Raw genomic sequence first — 15,442 nt, forward strand, 5'->3', positions numbered from 1 at the left:
CCTTGAATGTTCAATGGTGTATCCTTAATCCTGGCTACAACTACATCAAGGCTACACCTGGGGACAGAATAGAACTGTCACCAATGTTGACCTTTTGACCTGTACAGGGACCTATCTTGACCCCTGAAAGCTCAGTAGCAGGAGTTTTACACAGGAGACAACAGAAACAGTTTCACTTTTTATTTGTTTTTAACCATTTGCAACTAGATATATGAAACATAGTCCACTGGAAATTCAGCTAAAGTTACAAACATGTTCATAATTCCCTTTTGTTAAAAAATAATGATGAATTTCCTGTTTTTACTAAACTATTTGCACACAGGGATGTTTACTTGGTAACTTCATTGCTATTTAAGCTTCTACACCCAAAATATGTTCATTATTATTTTTATTAAAATGAAGGCACTGGTAAAGGATTAAAGAATAATCTAACATAGTGGTAAACAAAAGTAAGTATCCAAGCTGTAACAACTAAAACATCGTTGGTCAGTGTTTCCCTGGATTTTTTGTAGCAATGATGGCAAGGTCACAGAGGGACCTAAAAAATGTTTTGTAGAACGAAGGTCCGTTCTGGTGACTTTTTCAAAAGGACATTCTACTCCAAAATGAATGAAAATACAATTATTCTGACACCATCTAATATATAAATACCCCCTCCAGAAATTTGCCAATAACATATTGGTCCATATTATCAAGCAGGTGTGCTATTTATCAATAACAAGTATTACCTGTAGCCCAACTGATGCAGCATAGTGGCTATATCATTAGCTAGGTCACAAACTATAAACCTTATCTTATTGCTAGTTAGCAACATATTGATGAATTGAATGTCCCCAAAAAATGTTCCACTGGCACTCAGTCAAGTTACATTTAGCATCGGTCTCCGCTATGCATTCAACGCCATTGGTGAGCGCTAAAACAGCTAATCCATGCTGCGGCTAAAAACTCAGGTTTTAAAAGTGTGCATTTCGCAGTTGAGAAATAAATGTAAAAGCACTAGAAAGCTGTGATCCTCCTCTTTTAACAGTAGCCATCAACGCTGAATGTTGTGTAATGACTGGGCATGCATGTTTCTCTCCTTGTGGCACTCAATTTGAAAGCGCCTCAAGATAAATATTATTTTCTCACATAGAATGCGACAAGCTGACCAATTGAATAGGTGAACTATTCTACTATGGGGTTGTCTGATTTTGCAGTTGATTACTTGTGTTGTTGGAAAAATTAATGTGGACCAAAGAAATTCATTATAATTCTAAATTCGCTAAACCAAAGCTGCAAGGGCTCAACTCTGACTGGCTCTCATTAGGTTCATAGGCGCCAGGTTTCAGATCTGTCTGGACCAGGCCCAATGTTACACATTTGTGTCAGCTCCACTTCTTTGTGTCTTGAAAATCATAGCTATCATGACACCTGCCATTACGACTCCTACAAGAATTAATGGTATTCCAATAGCATTTCCCACTGTTCCCCTTACATGACCTAGTATATACCCCCCTACTATGATTAACAGAATTGCAAAAGCCAATAACAAACAGAACATTATCTTTCTTCTCCCATTCTCTTCCCCCTGCCTTCTTATTCTTTGCTCTATCATTCTTTCCTGCTCCTGCTTCTGCCTTTCTTCCTCAGCTTTCCTCATCTTCTCCTCCTCTCTGATCTTTTCCTGAGCCTTCTTGTACATCTCATTGGTGTAGTAATCTCCTCCGCGAAACTCCACCATGTCTTTTATCTTCTTCAGAAGGCCTGTGACCTGACCTGGATCGTCATCGTCGTTGTTATTGAACGAGTGATATCTGCCCCCGCAGACGTTCAGCACTTTCTGGAGCTCCTTGCACTCTTTCAGAATGTTGTCCACTTCTTTCCCCATCAGCTGATCTTTACAGGTGAACAGCAAGATGGTGTATAAGGAGGCGTCCTCTCCAAAGTTCTTCTGGATCCACTTCACGGCATTCTTCTCCTCCTCTGTGAACCTCCCCCCCAGCCTGATCACCAGCAGGAATGTGTGGGGGCCCGGGACAGACATGTTGACACACTCCTCTATTGTCTTTTTCACTTCCTCATCCGTCTTCGCTGTATCGAAGATGCCTGGAGTGTCAACGATATGCACCCGCATCCCACAAACCTCTCCCATTTCTTTTTGACACTTGTCAGTCACAGAATTAAGGGAGGGGTCCACTTCAAACACCTTTTTCCCCAGGATGGTGTTTCCGGTTGCACTCTTCCCTGCTCCAGTCTTACCCACCAGAACTATCCTAAACACATCTAAAAACATAGGACTGTTCACATAAAGGTGTTCTGTTGTTTTATGCTTCCTTAGAGAAGTACATTGCATTCGGAAAGTATTCAGACCACTTGACTTTTTCAACATTTTGTTATGTTACAGCCTTATTCTAAAATGTATTAAATTGTTTTTTTTCCTCATCAATCTACACACAATAACCCATAATGACAAGCAAAAACAGGAGTTTAGTTTAAAAATTAAAAAAACGGAAATATTCACTATTCAGACCCTTTACTCAGCACTTTGTTGAAGCACCATTGGCAGTGATTACAGCCTTGAGTCTTCTTGGGTATGACGCTACAAGCTTGGCACACCTGTATTTGGGGAGTTTCTCCCATTCGTCTCTGCAGAGCCTCTCAAGCTCTGTCAGGTTGGATGGGGAGCGTCGCTGCACAGCTATTTTCAGGGCTCTCCAGGGATGTTCGATTGGGTTCAAGTCCAGGCTCTGGCTGGGCCACTCAAGGACATTCAGAAACTTGTCCCCCGGAGCCACTCCTGCGTTGTCTTGGCTGTGTGCTTAGGGTTGTTGTGCTGTTGGAAGGTGAACCTTTGCCCCAGTCTGAGGTCCTTAGCGCTCTGGAGCAGGTTTTCATCAAGGACCTCTCTGTACTTTGCTACGTTCATCTTTCCCTCGATCCTGACTAGTCTCCCTGCCGCTGAAAGCACCCCCACAGCATGATGCTGCCACCACTATGCTTCACCGTAGTGATGGTGCCAGGTTTCCTCCAGACATGACACTTGGCATTCAGGCCAAAGAGTTCAATCTTGGTTTCATTAGACCAGAGAATCTTGTTTCTCATGGTCTGAGTGTCCTTTAGCTGCCTTTTGGCAAACTCCAAGCGGGCTGTCATGTGCCTTTTACTGAGGAGTGGCTTCCATCTGGCCACTCTACCATAAAGGCCTGATTGATGGAGTGCTGCAGAGATGGTTGTCCTTCTGGAAGGTTCTCCCATCTCCACAGAGGAACTCTGGACCTCTGTCAGAGTGACCATCCGGTTCTTGGTCACCTCCCTGACCGAGGCCCTTCTCCCCCGATAGCTCAGTTTGGCCGGGGGGCCAGCTCTAGGAAGAGTCTTAGTGGTTCCAAACTTCTTCCATTTAAGAATGATGGAGGCCACTGTGTTGTTGAGGACCTTCAATGCTGCAGACATTTTTTGGTACCCTTCCCCAGATCTGTGCCTCGACATAATCCTGTCTCAGAGCTCTACGGACAATTCCTTTGACATCATGACTTGGTTTTTGCTCTGACATGGACTGTCAACTGTGGGACCTTATATAGACAGGTGTGTGCCTTTCCAAATCATGTCCAGTCAATTGAATGTACCACAGGTGGACTCCAATCAAGTTGTAGAAACATCTCAAGGATGATCAATGGAAACAGAATGCACCTGAGCTCATTTTCGGAGCTCATAGAAAAGGGTCTGAATACTTATGTAAATAAGGTATTTCTATCTTTTATTTTAATAAATTTGTCATTGTGGGATATTGTGTGTAGATGTGGATTTAAAAAAAAAAAATCCATTTTAGAATAAGGCTGTAGCGTAACAAAGTGGAAAAAGTCAAGGGATCTGAATACTTTCCGAATGTACTGTAGATTGAGCATAGATCTGAATCTGCTCAGTTGATGGCAATGGAAAATATTAAAGTCCTTATAATCTGGGGTGGTATTTTTGGAGATGAATTTACTCACCTGTAGTTGAGGTCTTGTCTTGGTCTACCAAGGGAACAACTGAATGGTGTAAGACAAAATAATACACAGTGAGACATTTTTTATATAATGGCAATAGGAAAAATAAAAATAATAACTCATTATCTACAGCAATCCTTTATGTGGATCACAACAAATATCAAATACATAGGATGCTTAATAAGTGACAACAAGCAACACATATATAAAGATAACTTTATCCCATCACTCAACAATACTAAAGCAGATGTAATTAAATGGAACAATCTTCCCATACAGTATATCTTACAGGTAGAATAAACCTCATCATGAATGGCGTGACTTCTAAAGTGTTTATATTTGTTTCTCGGTAATACCAATTACCCCACCTAGGACATTATTTAAAAAAGTATACTCGGTTATAACAGACTTTATATGGGCAAATAAAACTCGTAGACTAAAAAGGACAAATGTACATCTTCCTACGTCATAGGGTGGTTTTAACCTTCCAGACTTGGAATTGTATCAACTCGCCTCCCAGGGCTTTTACTTGCGACATATCATTAAATGCACTAAAGAGGAACAATGAGTACATATTAAAGATGCGCATGCTCATCCACATAATATTTTTCATGGCATCTGTTTTCAAAGGATAAAGCTAAGAACATTACCGACTTCATAGCTAATAACACTAAAACAATATGGAAGAAAATGAAACGTATTCTACAAGAACCAATATCACTCCATAAAAACACAACCCTATGGAACAATCCTTGGATAGCTTTTCAGAATTCACCGATAAATTGGTCCACATTGAAAACTAAAGGTATAGAAACCGTAAATGACTTGGTAACAGGAAATACATTTATTTCCAAGACAGAATTAAAAATCAATTTTTGGATTGACCAATGTAGATATTTTCAAATATATGCAATTTAAAAGTTTCATATCAAGACATTTCAATTTGAAATCTTTTGGACATCAGAGCAATCTTGAGGGAACCCTATATGAGTCAGAAAAGGATATTCATATGATAGGTAAACTGTACAAAACCTTGCAGAGAGCCTATCCAACTGACAATCTCTTAGAAAAAATATATAAACTACTGGAACCAAGACTTAAAAAGATATTGGCACAAGATAGGGGGAATGCTAGAAAAAACTAACGAAATTACAGTTAACGAAAATGTTGCTTAATCCAGTATAAACTAATGTATATAATTCATTACAGAAGACGCAACATTCACAAATTCTACAGCACAACGGCTGAGTTATGTCTTAAGTGTAAAACTAACAATGACTCAATAAGTATTACAATGCAAATGTAGCCTACTTTTAATGTGTCTGTCTGCATATTTCAAGACATGGCATATGAGGGTGCAGTGAAATACCGGATGTGTTGGGCGATACTTTTCTCGTCAATCATCTTGAAAAACGAATCCTCCATCATAAACACAATGGAAAGGTAAATGCTTTATTATCTATATGTTGAAAAAAAAACGTGGGCAACGGAGAGAAACAAAACGGTGAAGTTTGAGGCCATGTTGCGGACTGTGATACGGGCGCTGAATATGGGGATGTGAGCAGGTGGGTCTGTGCAGGGATGATGTAGATGATGCTTGTGTGCGTCTGTATGTTGTCGTAGGTGTATGTTTTGTATTGTAAAAAACAAAACAAAAAAACATGAATAAAATCTTATTACATTTTAAATACATTACACATGGCAATACTCAGAATCAGATAAGTTGAACATGTCCTGGCTTGACTTTCGGCTCTGTTTTATGCTCAATATAAGAGATCCCATTTAAACCATTCAGTTCAGTACATGTGGAACCATTGACGTCATTGATACAGTTTAACACTGATAATATTGCGAAATGTAAATATTTATTATGTACAGTTGCTGTTCAGTACTCACTCTCGTCCTCAGCCATTCTCTCAGCCATTCTTTATCTCCGATATTCAACACACACCAAGGTAATAATAATGAAGGATGTGACTCATTCCTTCCTCTATAGATATACTGTATGGTATCAGAACTGGCATGTGACGTTATTGTGGCCAACCCCGTGTTTCAATGCAGGTGCAGAGAGACAAATATGTACAAAGCAGAGGTTTTAGTTTCAGTTTTGTGAACACTTGATGTTGACAAGGTTTATTTCATTGTCCTAACGTCTTAGTAATAATTTTTTACAATAATCAACATGATCAACATCATCATCATCATCTTCTTCATCATCTTTGTCTTCCTCCTCCTTTTTATCCTTAATGATGACACATCAACACAGATCTCTCATGCAATTTTGGATTGAACAATGTAGATATTTTCAAATACATGCAACTTTAAAAGTTTCATATCAAGACATTTCTATTTTAAATCTTTTGGACATCAGAGCAATCTTGAGGGAACCCTATTTGAGTCAGAAAATGATATTCATATGATAGGTAAGCTGTACAAAACCTTGCAGAGAGCCTATCCAATAAGTATTCAACCCCTTTGTTATGGCAAGCCTAAATAAGTTCAGGAGTAAAAATTTGCTTAATAAATCACATAATACATTGTATGGACATACATTGTGTGATAATAGTGATTCTAGTTGCTGAAGAGGAAGGAAACTGCTCAAGGATTTCCCCAAGAGGCCAATAGTGACGAATGGCTGTGATAGAAGAAATCTGAGGATGGATCAACAACATTGTAGTTAATCCATAATACTAACCTAAATGACAGAGTGAAAAGAAGGAAACCTGTACATAATAAATGTATTCCAAAACATGCATCCTGTTTGCAATAAGGCACTAAAGTAAAACTGCAGAAAATGTGGCAAATAATTAACTTTATGTCCTGAATATAAAGCGTTATGTTTGGGGCAAATCCAACATAAAACATCACTGAGTACCATTCTTCATATTTTCAAGCATGGTGGTGGCTGCATCATGTTATGGGGATGTTTGTCATTGGCAAGGGAGTTATTTAGGATAAAAATAAACAGAATAGATCTAAGCCCAGGCAAAATCCTAGAGTAAAACCTGGTTCAGTCTGCTTTCCAACAGACACTGGGAGACAAATTCACCTTTCAGAAGGACAATAGCCTAAAACACAAGGTAATTTATATACTGGAGTTGCTTACCAAGATGACATTGAATGTTCCTGAGTGGCCAAGTTACAGTTGTGACTTAAATTGGCTTGAAAATCTATGGCAAGACTTGAAAATGGCTGTCTAGCAATGATCAACAACCAACTTGACAGAGCTTGAAGACTTTTAAAAATAATAATGTGCAAATATTGTACAATCAAGGTGTGCAAAGCTCTTAGAGACTCAGAAAGACTCACAGGTGTAACATGTATTGACTCAGGGGTGTGAATACTTATGTAAATGAGATATTTCAGTATTTCACGTTCAATAAATTTGAAACAATTTCTAAACAATGTTTTCACTTTGTCATTGGGGTATTCTGTGTAGATGGGTGAGAAAAAACATCTATCAATCAATTTAATTCATTTTGAATTCAGGCTGTAACAACAAAATGTGGAATAAGTCAAGGGGTATGAATACTTTCTGAAGGCACTGTATAGACGGTTGGGGACTATACAAGTGATAAAAGAACATTACATATCAGGAATCACATCAGGAAGGATTTAAATCATGTAGCAGTGTCTGGTGTCTAGGTCTTTTTCCTAATCTGACCCCATAGTTCAATAGTTTGATTGACTGGAGGTTGAATGAGTTCTTGTATCGGTTTACTTTGCATAGTGGTTCTCTGTAGCGTCTTTTTGAGGGCAGGACTTTGTATTCTGAGTGGAGGACATGGTTGGGGTCAGTGGAGATTTTTGATGCCAGTCTGTTCATGCTCTTGATGTAACTACTGTTGAAGCACTGTTCCACAGGTAGCACAATTACTTTTGATGCAGTCTTCAGAAGGCGGAGGATTTCTTGTTTGGTGTGGTACGTCATGCAGTATTGTCATGCAGTATTGTGTGATGGACTGGATGGTCGGTGACGCTCAATGTCATTTTTAGTTGTTGTTTTTCTGCAATTTAACACCACAGCTCTTTGAAACCAAAGAGATAAGAAAGAGGTGAAGTATTTTTCTCTAGTAAAGGAGCTTGTTTACAGGAAAGGTCAGTCATTAGACTCTGGTCTGCGTCCCCCTGGGCCTCTCTGTCTTCCTGGTCCTCATACAGTACATAGCCCTCTGACTCTGTAATGTTGGTCTGCTACCCCCCTTGGTCAGGCAGCTGTGATCTAAAAAGGGTCCCAGAAATTGGACAGAAAGGTGCACAACTATCCACACCTGCAAGCAAAAGCGTAGGAATTTAGATAATTTGTTTACATTTAAAGACATGTGGCACCCTAATTAACAAAAGAATACCTAAACCCATAACAGCCTTGCAGTTCTGCTTATTGTCCTGCATGGTGTTGTCCTGCATGGTGAAGACAGGAGAGGAGGAGGGTGTGTGCAGGCAGATACTGGGAGAGCACAGTCTTTCTTTGGCTGCCGATCTGAATTCTCTGGAACCCTCTTCCCGACAGCTGAAAATTCTGAAGCTTCTGCAAATGTGCAGGATTCTCTACTTTACGCACAGTCTCTGCTTAACAGAACCGAATATAATAGCATATTTAACGTTTCTGTGGGACAAAAAAAACACCACCATCTTTTAATGGGATTTTAGGATGATTGTGCGAATGGTCACAGTTTTCTCTCGTGTGCCTTTTATGCTTCAAGGCAAACAAAACTGAACCACGCATCTCCCCATAGCACTCACATCTGTAGCCATGAAATGCTTTGAAAGGCTGGACATGGCTCACATCAACGCCATCGTCCCAGACACTCTGGACCCGCTCCAATTCGCATACCGCCCCAACAGATCCACAGATGACGCAATCGCTATTGCACTTCACACTTCCCTTTCCCACCAGGACAAGAGGAACACCTATGTGAGAATGCTGTTCATTGACTACAGCTCAGCGTTCATTCAACACCATATTGCCCTCCAAGCTCATCACTAAGTTAAGGACCGTGGGACTGAACACCTCCCTCTGCAAATGGATGCTGGACTTCCTGACGGGCCGCCCCCAGGTAGGTAACAACACATCCGCCACGCTCACCATCAACACGGGGGCTCTTCAGGGGTGCGTGCTTAGTTCCTTCCTGTACTCCCTGTTCACCCACGACTGCATGGCCAGAGACAACTCCAACACCATCATTAAGTTTGCAGACGACACAACGGTGACAGGACTAATCAACTGATCACAACCTACAGGGAGGAGGTCAGAGACCTGCCAGTGTGGAGCCAGCACACCAACCACTCCCTCAACGTCAGTAAGACAAAGGAGCTGATCGTGGACTACAAGAAACGGAGGGCAGAGCACGCCCCCATTCACATCGACGGTGCTGTAGTGGAGCAAGTCGAGAGCTTCAAGTTCCTCGGCATCCACATCACTGAGGATCTATCATGGCCCACACACAGCAACACAGTCGTGAAGATGGCACGACAATGCCTCTTCCCCCTCAGGAGGCTGAATAGATTTGGCATGGGCCCTTAGATCCTCTAAACGTTCTACAGCTGCACCATCGAGTGCATATTGACTGGCTGCATCACCACTTGGTATGGCAACTGCTTGGCATCCGACCGCAAGGTGCTACAGAGGGTAGTGCGTACGGCCCAGTACATCACTGGGGCTGAGCTCCCTGCCATCCAGGACCTCTATACCAGGCGGTGTCAGAGGAAGGCCCTAAAAGTTGTCAAAGACTCCAGCCACCCAAGTCATAGACTGTTCTTTTTTTTTTTTTTTTTTTTTTTGTCATTTAGCAGACGCTCTTATCCAGAGCGACTTACAGTTAGTGAGTGCATACATATTTTTTTATTTTTTCATACTGGCCCCCCGTGGGAATCGAACCCACAACCCTGGCGTTGCAAACGCCATGCTCTACCAACTGAGCTACATCCCTGCTGGCCATTCCCTCCCCTACCCTGGACGACGCTGGGCCAATTGTGCGCCGCCCCATGGGTCTCCCGGTCACGGCCAGCTACGACAGTGCCTTAGACCACTGCGCCACTCGGGAGATTCTCGGGAGGTTCTCTCTGCTACCACATGGCAAGCGGTCCCAATACACCAAATCTGGAACCAACAGGACCCTGAACAGCTTCTACCCCCAAGCCATAAGACTGCTAAATAGTTAGTTAAATAGTTAACCAAATAGATACCCAGTGTGGTGAATGATGGACGGAGTCAGGCGCAGGAGTAAAATAACCGGATGCAGATTTATTCCTTCCAGACATTCAATGCGCCTACAACGGCAATCGAAACAGGTACAGGGGAAACAATCCTCCCTGACCAAACACAGTCTCAGAAAATACAATAAATGTTATGACACAGGGGAAAATCAACCCTGGCAAAATAAACGAGAGTGTGTCTCAACCGTGCTACTCTCCTCCCACATAGAACAATCACTCACAAAGACAAGGGGGCAGAGGGAACACTTATACACAGACTAATTAGGGGATGAGCACCAGGTGTGTGTGATTGACAAGACGAGACAAGTGGAGTGATGAGAATGGGAGCGGCAGTAGCTAGTACTCCGGCGACGACGAACGGCGAAACCTACCCGAACAGGGCAGGTTTTTAAAAAATACTTTAAAAAATACTTAAAAAATACTTTTAAAAAATACTTTTAAAAATACTTTTAAAAAATACTTTAAAAAATACTTTTAAAAATGCTTTAAAAATACTTTAAACATACTTTAAAAAATACTTTACAAAAACTTTAAAACAATACTTTTAAAAATACTTTTAAAAATACTTTTAAAAATACTTTTAAAAATAAACAAAATAAACAAAATAAACAATATAATTAAACTCAAAATACCTACATGTGAGAAATACTGTACTTTATTAATATTTCAATGGAACCAACCAAAATCATTCAATTATTTAATTCAAAATAAATGTCACCAAAATCGAGGTTTCATAATTATTGGCACTCCTCATTTAGTACTTAGTGCAACCACCTCTGGCAAGGATAACAGCATGGATTCTTTTCCTGTAATGTTTGGCAAGGTTAAGGAACACATTTGGAGGGATTTTGGACCATTCCTCTATGCAGATCCTTTCAAGATCCTTCACATTCTTGGGTTTGCGCTTATCAACTGCCCTCTTCAACTCAGCCCACAGATTTTCGATTGGATTGAGGTCCGGCGACTGAGATGGCCAGGGCAGAACATTGATTTTGTTGTCACAGAACCATTTCTGTGTGGATCTTGAGGTATGTTTTGGGTCATTGTCTTGTTGGAAAGTCCACCTAAGGCCAAGTCCCAGCCTTCTGGCAGAGGCAACCAGATTGTCAGCCAAAAATTGCCTGATACTTGGTGGAATTCATTATGCCATCAATCTTAACCAGTGCCCCTGGACCTCTGGAATTAAAACAGCCCCAAAACATCACTGACCCACCACCATATATTTCACCGTGGGTATGAGGTGCCTCTCCTTGTATGCATTTCTGTTTCGACGCAAAACATGCCGATGCTGTATCTGACCAAAACGTTCCATTTTGGTCTCATCTGACCAAAGCACCTTCTTCCAGTCATAATTTAAATTATGTTTGGCAAACTCCAAGCGCTTGCTTCTGTGTCTTGGGGTCAGAAAGGGCTTTCTTCTGGCAACCCTTCCAAAGAGCCTGTGGTTGTGGAGGTGGCGTCTGATGGTGCTTTTTGACCCCAAGACGCCACCAAGGTCTGCAATTCTTTCACAGTGATTCTTGGGGATTTTGTTGCTTCTCTCACCATCCTCCTCCCTATCCTGGGGGGCAAAATGCATTTGTGTCCTCTACCCGTGAGGTTTTCAACTGTTCCATATCTTTTTTTTATTTTATTATAATTGCCCTGACAGTGCTCAGTGATATATTCAATCGTTTGTGGATCTTCTTGTAGCCACCAGATTTATGAAGGTCTACGACCATCTGTCTCTTTTGAACTGCCATTTCTTTTGTTTTCTTCATGGTGTTGGATGACAAAGGGATATTGCATGCGTGTTACCTCATTTTTATACCCTAGTGAAACAGGAAGTGATGTATTGGCTCAATATAGTTCCTTAAGACTTAGATCAACTTAAATAAGTGGAATTTAATTCCTGGTTTAATTTTGGTAGATGTTGTTTACAATAATCTTTAAGGGTGCCATTTATTGTGAAACCTTGATTTGGAGGACATAGATTTTTAATTAAATCAATAAATGATTTTGGTGGGTTCATTGGAACATTAATATAGTACAGTATTTCTCACATGTTGGTATTTTGAGTTTATCTCTATAATGATATTGTTTATACTTTTTAAAGTATTGTTTGTACATTGCCAGTCAGTGGTGCCAGTAATTTTGGAGCCCACTGTATCTACCTCAATTACCTCGTACCCCTGCACTTCGACCGGTACTGGTACCCCTTGTATATAGCCTAGTTATTGTTACTCATTGTGTACTTATTATTACTTTTATTGTTATGTGTTTTACTTTTCTATTATTTCTCTATTTTCTTTCTCTCTGCATTGTTAGGAAGGGCCCGTAAGTAAGCATTTCACTGTTAGCCTACACCTGTTGTTTACGAAGCATGTGACGAAAACAACTTGATTTGACTTTGAAGGGAGAGTGACCACAAAAATGTGTGCGTAAAGTAGAGGTAAAGAAATACATGCGCAGTAATTGACTCGGATCTTCAGTTCTGGGAAAGAGGCTTCATGGGGGGAGGGACGAGGGTGGAATGGAGTGTTTACCTTCAGATCCACAAACAGCCTCTGCCTTTTTATGTTTTTTTTTTTACCTCTTAAGGATCGGACCCTGCTTTTCAATTTTCGCCTAAAATGACATACCCAAATCTAACTGCCTGTAGCTCAGGACCTGAAGCAAGGATATCAACATTCTTGATACCATTTGAAAGGTAGTGGGTTCGATCCCCGGGACCACCCATACACAAAAAAAAAAATGTATGCACGCATGACTGTAAGTCGCTTTGGATAAAAGCGTCTGCTAAATGGCATATTATTATTATTATTATTGAAAGGAAACACTTTGAAGTTTGTGGAAATGTGAATTTAATGTAGGAGTATATAACACATTAGATCTGGTAAAAGATAACACAAAACAAAACAACATGCGTATTTTTTTATTTTTTTGTTCCATCATTTTTGAAATGCAAGAGGAAGGCCACAATATAATATTGCAGTTTAGGCGCAATTTAGATTTTGGCCAGTAGATGGCAGCAGTGTGTGTGCGAAGTTTCAGATTGATCCAGTGAAGCATTGCAATACTGGACTATTTTGTATCAAGTCTGCCCAAATGTGCCGAATTGGTCAATTGATACATTTTCAAGTACATAACTATAGAGAACATACAAAAATGATATGGTAATACAAAATTTTAGTTTACACACTCCCAGGAATGTCATACATGATGGGTCATTAGCTTATACACTAACTTTCACACATCTAGATGGCCGGGCGGGGTGGGTGTGGAGCCAGAGACAGCAGGGGTTCAAACTGTAGAACCCAGTTCCTACATTTGAATATAAAAATGGATTTTATCAAACAAAACTGCTACATTTTATCTCTGGGACCCTTAGGATGACAAATCAGAGCAAGATTACTGAATGTAAGTACATTATTTACCTTCAGAGGTGAATGTATCAAACCAGTTGCCGTGATACGTTTTTTGTTGTTGTGCACTGTCCTCAAACAATAGCATGGTCTATTTTTCACTGTAATATGTCCTGGAAAGCTTGCTGTTACTTACAACAGTCATACTAATCACATTAGCGCACGTTAGCTCAACCGTCCCGTATACGGGACACCGATCCCGTAGAGGTTAATGCTTTTAGGTCACACAATGTCCCTTTATCTCCCTCCCCCATCCTTCTCTCTCTCCACCCCCCCCACCCCCCCACCCCCCACCCCCAACATAGAAAATACACTTTTTTTTTTAAGGAAACACTCGACATTAACAAAAAATACATTCTAAGACTTTATGCCACCCAGCTCTCTCCAACCCTCAGAACCAAACAATAACAACACCACACTCACTAACCACACAGGAAAAGAGACCCACCCATGTTTACCTCATTACAGGCCTACCTAAAACAGTCACTATTACTGGGTCAGTCAACGACATAATGTTTGTACATTTTTATAAAACACAACAGTTGGATCACACACGGTACATGTCTAACTAAAAATTCCAATAGCAGTGTGTTTTTGTTTTCTCTCAAAATCCCAATTTAGGCATGTCCCAGGTCACGTTTGTCCAACTTCTAGGAAGATTTTAACCCACTTAATGCCACAATTTCCCCCCAAGTTTTCACTATCATTGTAAAAAGTAATTTCCTTTCTTTGGGGAAGTAATTCCTGAAGGTTTCTGTTTATTTATTGTGATTAGCGGTTAATTTACATTGGTCTCTCAGGTTCAAGGTCAACCATGTAACTTGAACTGAACTCTCGTTTGAATATGGTAAAACGATTACTTTTTTTTTATTTATCTAAAGAAACATTGAACATCTAATAGTCAAACCATCGTGTAAAAGCAGGGGAGGTGGTTCTACTCTATTTGGCCATTTTCTAGTGTTTTGTGGTGGAAAACTGATTGCATCAAGCATAATATGTCATGTTATGAAGTTGAACAAGTGCTCTTTATGACAAAATGTTACAATTAGGTTAAATAAATAGTTACATTTTGACCAAATTACACTACCAGGCACTATTTGTGGAACGCCACTACTACTGTACTGCCAAATCATTTCAAAATAAGATCTGTGTTTCTCTGTACTTTCCCAACTCTCTTTCTCTGTGTTTATGTCTTTGCGTTTATGTCTCTGCTAAGGCGTTGTGGTTATGTGTTTATGTCTCTGCAGCCCAGCAATAAACGATTGCAACAGCCTCATGTTCTTTCCAACCTGTTGCAGAAACCAAACCTCAGAGCGTCCTGTTGAGAAACTCTAGTAATAGCTGCCTCATCTCTGAAAAACTGTCAGCAGTATAATGAATAAAATGTCCAAGTGTCACAATAAACAACCTAAATAAAATACGATTTGTTTATTAGGATACGTTTTATAATGCAATGCAAATTATGACGGAGAAATTGGTCTTTGCTAAGAAGCTATTTTTGTTTCTTTTTGACCATTTTAATTGAAAACAATCACAGTAACGTACTTAATTGTTACCAAGAAATGATTTTGATATTGAAATACAAACGGCTGCATTGGACTTTTAAGACCAAATATGAAGTAGGAAAATATTCATTGTGGATTTGGAAAACAAGTTTCTTAATTTTCCATCCATTTATACTCCCCAAACCAGGACAGAGATTTTTTTTTTTTTATCAATGCAGTAAAATAACATACATTGATTACTTAAAAATTATAATTGTTATATTGTAAGTTGCCATTGGCACCAATACCTTTAGATTTATTCATGTCTGAGAAGGTAGCAGATAATGTAAGATGTGTTTACAACTTAACT

General features: G+C 40.0%; 1 protein-coding gene across 1 annotated transcript; it reads right to left on the bottom strand.

Annotated features, from left to right (window-relative positions):
- Positions 1 to 165: 165 nt before the first annotated feature.
- On the bottom strand, positions 166 to 5,946 carry LOC121539042 (GTPase IMAP family member 9). Its single transcript, XM_041847244.2, has 3 exons — positions 5,865 to 5,946; positions 3,972 to 4,010; positions 166 to 2,262 (listed from the first exon to the last, which is right to left on the bottom strand). Exons 1-3 carry the CDS (start codon positions 5,890 to 5,892, stop codon positions 1,352 to 1,354), a joined length of 978 nt encoding a protein of 325 aa, XP_041703178.1. The 5' UTR covers positions 5,893 to 5,946; the 3' UTR covers positions 166 to 1,351.
- Between the last annotated feature and the right edge of the window lie 9,496 nt (positions 5,947 to 15,442).

The sequence above is a fragment of the Coregonus clupeaformis genome, chromosome 21 (assembly GCF_020615455.1).
Source record: "Coregonus clupeaformis isolate EN_2021a chromosome 21, ASM2061545v1, whole genome shotgun sequence".
NCBI classification, from domain to species: domain Eukaryota; kingdom Metazoa; phylum Chordata; class Actinopteri; order Salmoniformes; family Salmonidae; genus Coregonus; species Coregonus clupeaformis.

Bases quoted from the DNA above. Each gene is read 5' to 3' on its own strand.
- LOC121539042 (XM_041847244.2), bottom strand. From the start codon at position 5,892: ATGGCTGAGAGAATGGCTGAGGACGAGA. The intron at 4,011-5,864 runs GTGAGTACTGAA...TACACCATTCAG, and splicing joins GAGAATGGCTGAGGACGAGA to TTGTTCCCTTGGTAGACCAA. The intron at 2,263-3,971 runs GTGAGTAAATTC...CTATGTTTTTAG, and splicing joins AGACAAGACCTCAACTACAG to ATGTGTTTAGGATAGTTCTG.